Source organism: Orbicella faveolata, unplaced genomic scaffold (genome assembly GCF_042242905.1).
Source record: "Orbicella faveolata isolate gen_17 unplaced genomic scaffold, um_ofav_v1 contig_26, whole genome shotgun sequence".
Taxonomy (NCBI): domain Eukaryota; kingdom Metazoa; phylum Cnidaria; class Anthozoa; order Scleractinia; family Merulinidae; genus Orbicella; species Orbicella faveolata.
The window spans coordinates 15,030,245-15,037,242 of record NW_028301554.1 but is presented as its reverse complement, the minus strand read 5'-3'; the positions used below and the strand labels follow the sequence as shown (position 1 = coordinate 15,037,242).

At 37.5% G+C, this 6,998-nt stretch overlaps 1 protein-coding gene across 1 annotated transcript in view; it reads right to left on the bottom strand.

The window, feature by feature from the left end:
* Positions 1-519: 519 nt before the first annotated feature.
* Positions 520-6,998, bottom strand: part of LOC110062327 (myb-binding protein 1A-like protein) — a 31,949-nt gene continuing 25,470 nt past the window's right edge. Inside the window, exons 31-38 of the mRNA XM_089296131.1 lie at positions 6,836-6,906; positions 6,109-6,160; positions 5,082-5,150; positions 4,948-4,989; positions 4,806-4,868; positions 3,923-4,030; positions 3,254-3,378; positions 520-1,821 (exon numbers count right to left, since the gene is read on the bottom strand). Coding sequence (XP_089152257.1) covers positions 1,668-1,821; positions 3,254-3,378; positions 3,923-4,030; positions 4,806-4,868; positions 4,948-4,989; positions 5,082-5,150; positions 6,109-6,160; positions 6,836-6,906 — 684 coding nt within the window. The 3' untranslated portion in view covers positions 520-1,667. The remainder of the gene's footprint in view (positions 1,822-3,253; positions 3,379-3,922; positions 4,031-4,805; positions 4,869-4,947; positions 4,990-5,081; positions 5,151-6,108; positions 6,161-6,835; positions 6,907-6,998) is intronic.

Below are 6,998 nucleotides of genomic sequence, written 5' to 3'. Positions count from 1 at the left end.
TATTTGTAGCGCTGGAGTCAAGGAGATTCACCTTGGGGCTTTTTTTTTTTTTACAAGACTTAAAAATACGTAATCACATATAGGAACCTGTTTGGAAAAAATTGAGATATAGGTTAATTATGCAATTTTTAGATTTTATTTCCTAACAATGCACATGTATTCAACAGACTAGGTTATAGGGTGTCTGTCAAATAGTAGCTATTTTGAAAAAGCAATTCATCAAAATAATGAAGGATACTTGGTCAACTGAAAAAGCTCTAGTCATAAAAGTGCACACATGGCAAGTCATCGTTCGCCGACCACCCTATTGTAAACAATTTCGATTGAGCCCACAATGAACCTTAACCCTTTGAATACCAAACTTTTGCCAAAAAAAATACCGTTTTTAACCGTTTAGTCAGGTTTTTTAGCTGCCATGACGCTAAATAAGCCTAAGTTGTGCGAAAAAAGCTTTTCTTTTGCTAAAAGGAGAGCTTTTTCGAGGATTAGGTACAATTTTTTTTTTTTTTTTTTTTGCCATTGACCGTTCTCAATTTCGTTTGTTGGCCCTTTCCTTTCTGTTTTTCTCTGCCCTTTTACACTGGCTACCTTTTGCATTGTATGTTCTTTCTCGCTGCAGTGAAAAGTTGGATGTTAATTACGGGCGAAGCCTAGAAATGGACCTTGATCAATCATAGGCGTTGTGGACCATTTTACCACCGTTTTTGCACCAAAACTGATAACCTTGCTTTTCGATTTGCGACGTCGGAATGTCGTCGATATCTAAACCTGACCATTGTGCGGAAAGGGCTAGCCTAGCATTACTATCTGCTTATCAAGAATATCTGATGACATTTAAATTGATGACGTCACAAGTGGTACAAAGAGCACGACCATTAATTACGCATATATGCGTAGTTGGTATTCAAAGGGTTAACTGAAATGCAATAAAAAGCTGCTTTATGAAGAGAAGAGAACCAGAAAAGAACCTGCTCAGCACAAAAAATTGAAACAAGTTCTTATTTGGAAAACACGAAGACAAAATTGAATGTGGAAAATCGTTGCAGTTACTGTGTATTGGGACATGAAATAAATTAGAGGACCGAGAGCAGGGTGTGCATTCTTTCAAACCGCAGTCTTATTATTTAGACATTATAATTATACAAAGATGTTATCACACGCTCACACACTAATTGTTAGACCAACAGCAAGTACGTTTTCAAATTATGAACGAAATTGCTAACGTATTTTCCAGTAGGTACCATATAAATATAGAAATCATATATTTTCAGGGTAATTTGGTAAAATCAAGTTTCTCATACACAGTTTTTTTTACTGGGCACCCTTAAACAACCCTTAAACAGGGCAGTTCTTGTTTAAAGTTTCAGTCGGGGGATTCGAGACAACAAAAAGCTGCCCATTAGCGGCTTAGTAACCAGAGAAACCCAAAACTAGGTGAATGAGAACATTTTCTCAAGGACATTTTGGCCGCGGGATGTACGGAGGGGAGGGGAGTGGTAGAAAGAGGGATACTAACAATGCAGCAAGGTGAGTAATTGACAGAAATGATGAAAGGTTTGATTAGTTTGAAATGTGATATTTGAGATTTCCTGAAGTTGTGTGCGTGCATCGTATATCGAAATAATTTTAAAAATTAATTTTAAATGAGAATCTGTTATTCTCAATTCTCAGTTTTTCTTTTTCCGTTTCTTGCTTTTTCCAACATTTGGCTGGTTAGATTCTGCGACATTTTCTGTTGGAGTTCCTTCGTCTTCTTTGTGTACATTTGTTTCTCGTTTTCTTTTAGAGTTTTTATTTTTTGGTTCCTTTAGGCTAGCAGTCCTGAAAGAAATGAACATAAAAAATAAACCCGTAGTCATGTTTTGTAAGGATGTTATAGGATGAACAACAATTTTCTTGGATATGTGTAATTGTTCTCCCGGATCTTGTAATCTTGTGATCTTACTGTTTTAAAGGGAGGGTCTCATGGCTCGGCGCATATCTCCAAATCAAAATAGATATAGTTTAGTAATCGCATGCTATAGTAAGTCGTAGCAGAATTTCGGATGACAAAATTCTCGGAAGATTTCAACGGATTTTACCGACGCTGCCGACCGTTGAATTTAGTTTTGACCTGTACGATTTATTCTGCGGTTGATGATTTTACGGCAATTGCTCGCGAAATCAGGTAACTTGCTTACGACTGATTCATAAACAATGAAATACTGGGTCTATGTCAAAAAGCGTGCACGGGCGAATAAATAATACAGACATGCGCCGAACAATGACACCCTCCCTTGAAAACATTTTTATTGCAGTTAGGTATTATTTTTTTATATTGTTATCTGTTAGTGTTATATTCTTCTATTTAGGGATTAGGAATTTTAACGAAAGTTTGTAAATATATCAGTTATACCTAATCATAGCTTCCATTATTGAAATTGTAACTTATTTTAAGTAGGTGTCTCCCCATGAGCTTCCCAGACAAAAATCAATAAAGCTATTATTATTAAAATTATTATTATGCATTGCCAATTAAGGTAAAGCTTTCAAAGCCTCATAGTTGATATGCCTCGGAGCTCATAGAGTGTTACTGTAACTAGTAACTGCTGTTGCATCAAGTTTGTTCAGTTCTAGACGTGCAGTTCTAAGGATAAAGATGATCGATAGGCCTGTATTGCACTTAAGTTTCGTATTGTGTTATTGTGTGATCCTGCTAAACGAAAACAAGACGAAAGTCATCATTATTCTTTGAAGAACAATGACTAAGCAATGTACTCGCATTTTAACACTTTTTCGCAAACAATTATTTGGCCGAAAATGTTTGCAACCTGACATATATGTGTAGAAAGCCGTCATTTTTCAGTGAACAAGGTATAAATATGTATATGTGGGGTAAGTTGCCGTATTGTGTCCTAAGTAGGATAGTTGACCGTATTTGTAAATTGTAAAAAGATGCGAGTAAAAATTAATTAAAAATAAAAAAAGAAATTGCATTTTCTCGGTATACACACAAACCTTTATTTTATACCATGCAATAGAAACTACAGTGGCCAACCAAGTCAATGCGACATACACGCGCAGCGCATGATGGGAAGGTTGCATGTAGTACCGTCGAGTACACAACGGCTTTCCTGTATTCCGATTGGCTATATTTTCTATGGCATGGTATAAACAATTATGTACAAGTACGTATGTAATCGTGACAGATCAAATTATACAGTCTACCAACTTTCATTTCAAAGCACTTGTCATGAGAGCAATAATTACTAACCCTGACAAATTGGACAGTATTATGTTACAGACACTCTTAATGTCAGGTGACCTTTTAGCTAACGCACTCTCTCGGATTAGTGTCACTCCTTCCTTTAGTTGATCTGTCCGTAATAACGCTGAGACCTAAAGAAGAATGAAACGACGGCAATGAGACACTAGTCTAAATCAATCCAGATTTAATTAAACTTCGTTAATTTAGCAATTAACAAACAAGCAAACAAACAAACCAAAAAGCGCACAGGAGACCGAACCATGGCTTTTTCCATTCGACTAAAAATTCCGGTTTTTTTTTCGGAAATTTCCTTCCCATTTGATTTTGCTCCAGGAACTTCCGGAATTTTCAGTTGAATGGTTCGCATTTTTAATAATCGATAATTCTCTGAGTTTCCCGAAACTCTCCCATGAAAGTTCCATATCAATTTTGCCCCCGTTTTGAAATTTCATAAATTTGTGCTTGAATGGAAAGCGCCTAGTAAACGACTTAACGAAAACCCATTACGAAAGATGCATGTAATACATGCATGGCAAAACCAAACGATGAAAAGAGAGGCTATTCAAGGCTATTCAAATTGTTTTCCTTACTTAGTTCTGTTAGTGACACATCTTATTCTTTAAGCAACTAATTAACCCAAGAAAGGGGCGTGAAATTATTTTTAAATATTCTAACCTCCTCTGTATGTTTTACTTCATTGATGAACTTGGTTGTGAGTTTCAGTATTTCTCGAACATGCTTCACCTTCATCTCTGAATCAGATTCAGCACCCTTCGTCATCAACTTCAAAGAAAAATAGCGTCAAAAATACGTTGATTACGGTAAATTCATACCGAAGCTTTTGAAGACAAAAAAACAAACCATGTTTATTGACCCCACCTCTGTTAACACACATCCCTGCTCTACAGAATCTTCCCTGAAACACTCTTTGAACGTGAATATAACCGTATCTTTTATGTTCTAAAAGAAGTCTGGCACTAAACCTAGTCGCGCAGACAGGCAGTGATTTTATTCAAATGTCTGACGCCCACAGGATTCGTACCCATTTTTGTGTGAAGAATTCAAGACATTTTCCATACTTTTTCCACACAATTAATTCGTTTTTCCAAACACAAGATAAACAGCCAAATTACACTCCCAGAACGCGGGAACTACCGTGATGCAATTGGCAACGCACGATAACAATGATACAATGCGGATTCACGAAAGAAATGTCTGGGTGGTAGGTTTATCCTAAGTTCTCAACATTCTGCGTTTGAACATTCTGGCTGAACAAAATTTACAGTAAATGATTGGCTGACAAAATTTTCATTTAGCAATTTGAAATCCACTTTTATTCATGAAGGTTGGAGAAAACGTTCGCATATTTTTTAACCCTGGCAGCATCAAGAAATCAGGACTACATATTTAGGACTACCCATACTCCTTCAACAGGATGCCAGTTTATCGCCGGTTACAATAATACAGTTTCAAAGGCTACCAAGCTAATTCAAACAGGGCTACAATCAATTCTAATTTATCATGTGTTATTATAGGCTCGATTTCCAAGTGTTCTTACCGAGTTCAACGTTGCTTGTAAAGGAGACGCAATAACCTTGATGTGTGTCGAATGATCAGGAGTCTATTTAAAAAGGAAGAAAGTAAGCAAGTTATTCCAGTACCCTGAGTGAACCACTTTGTTGAATTTCCTTTGTACTCACTTTTTGTGACATCAGCTGCATCAACATCAAACATGCCTGGCTCTGAAATGGAAAATGAAGATAACAGCGATACAAAAAAGAAGTGCACAAATTCTAAGCGGAACGATTGTTAACACGAATTCTCTGCAATTTACCTTTCTGAAGCTATTTACTGCAGTCTCCAGGTAATTCACCAAGTGTGGGGCTAAATACCAGCCAAGATGCTGAAATTAACAAGCAAACAGAAACAAGTTGACAAAACAATTCGACTTTCATTCAATAGACTAACAACAGGCTGACTTCAATGCAACTCTAATAGGCAAAATTCTAACAGTTAGCAGTGAATACATTTCGGAAATGTGTATTGCTAATTGCTTCAGTTTGACTAATTGCGTTGTTAGCAACTTTAAACCAGCAATAGTAAGAATAACATTTGGAAAAATGACCGTTGTTTTCAGTAAATCCTTAGAGATTTCATAAAGAGTTTTCGATTCTTATTGAACAATCAGCACATATTAATGTTTGCGTGACCTTGTTTGCGTTCTCCCAGAGAAGTTGGAGAGGTGGCGAGTGAGAGGCAAAGGAGTGTCTTCAGAGAGCGTAATAAAGCCCATTACAAAGTTTCATGAGAAAATAGGGGTTTACCTCAGTGTAAGAACCTGTGAAGTTTTTCTTTGTTTTATAGCATTGGTTAAGGTTAGGGTTTATTATGTTACAGGGCCGGGTTGTTCGAAAGCCGGTCAAAGCTAACCCAGGATTAAAAGTTAACCCAAATATTAATTTTTCTTGTATAGAAATGCTTTTTCCTCCTCACGTTTTGTGTAGTTTGAGCTTGGTCAAGCTCAAAACTGAAGGACAAACATTATAAACAGAAAACCTCGCCGAAAAGTTACAAAACTGAAATCAAAATTCTTGTTAATCCTGGGTTAGCTTAATTGAGTTTTGAATAACCGGGTCCAGGTCTTTACACCAAGGGTGAGCCGAAAATAGAGCGACTGTCTCTTAATTTCAAATAGTTGTTACTTGTATTTTGCGCCTTCCCTGCAGGGAGGCCTATGGACTGTCGTTGCGGCAATAACTTTGATAGCGCTTGAGTGTATCTGTCTATCCATTATTGCCATACTTATTTATTCATTTCCTTGAAAATCAATTTGAGTTCAACGTGCACCTCTTGCAACTCACCGGAAATCGACCGATTAGTTCAGTGAAGAGCACTGGGTGAAGATGTGTGCTCCTGGAATAGCAACAAGACAGTAAGTCGTTTATCAGGTACGAGAAATATGTTTTTCACCTAAATGTTTGAGACACCAAAGCCATTTTGAAACAACGTTAGCAATACTCGCGCAGATATTTTTTTCATCAGTTTTCATCAGTTCTCATCAGCTCGAGAGTTCTTCCTCTAGAAAGGACTGAGCCCTGGCAGTTTTCGTATCGAAGTTGCTAAGCAACTGATCATGCCATGATAGCGAGGCAGCTTTCGGACTGCTCTCGAGTGCTCGCGCTGTTCTTTGACTGCCCGGCACTGTTGATAAAAATTGGGTATTTCAAATTTACGTAAGGTGTTTCGAAATGGCTACGGTGTCTCAAAAATCTAAGAGAACTAGGGTTACGCTTCTAGGAGCTACTTCTAGTTATGGTGGTTATGAAGAATCAAGCAGAGAAGCCACGAGAAATGTGGCAAATTACGAACACACCACATTATAGTTACTGAACGATCAGGAAACAAGGGCCAGTTTCAGCAAATCTTCGTGATTGCTATCAACAAATCCAAATCATGCAAAAATTTGGGCAGGTCTGCCCCAGTGGCAGAGTCATGTTCCTAAACAGCATCTCAGAGCATAACTGCTGTAGTTAACTCCCTAGAAAAAAGTGTTCGTTCTTTAGATAGTAATGGATTTATACTTCTCACCTCTTTAACATGAAATCCTCAAGCGCCTCCTTGAACGCCGCTGATACTCTTTTAGCATTCAGCAGGGACACCTACAAAAATGCACCAAAATACAGGAAATCTTAAGTGTTGTCTCACGAGTGATTGGAGATTTAAGCCCAACACAACCAAACGCCACTGGAGT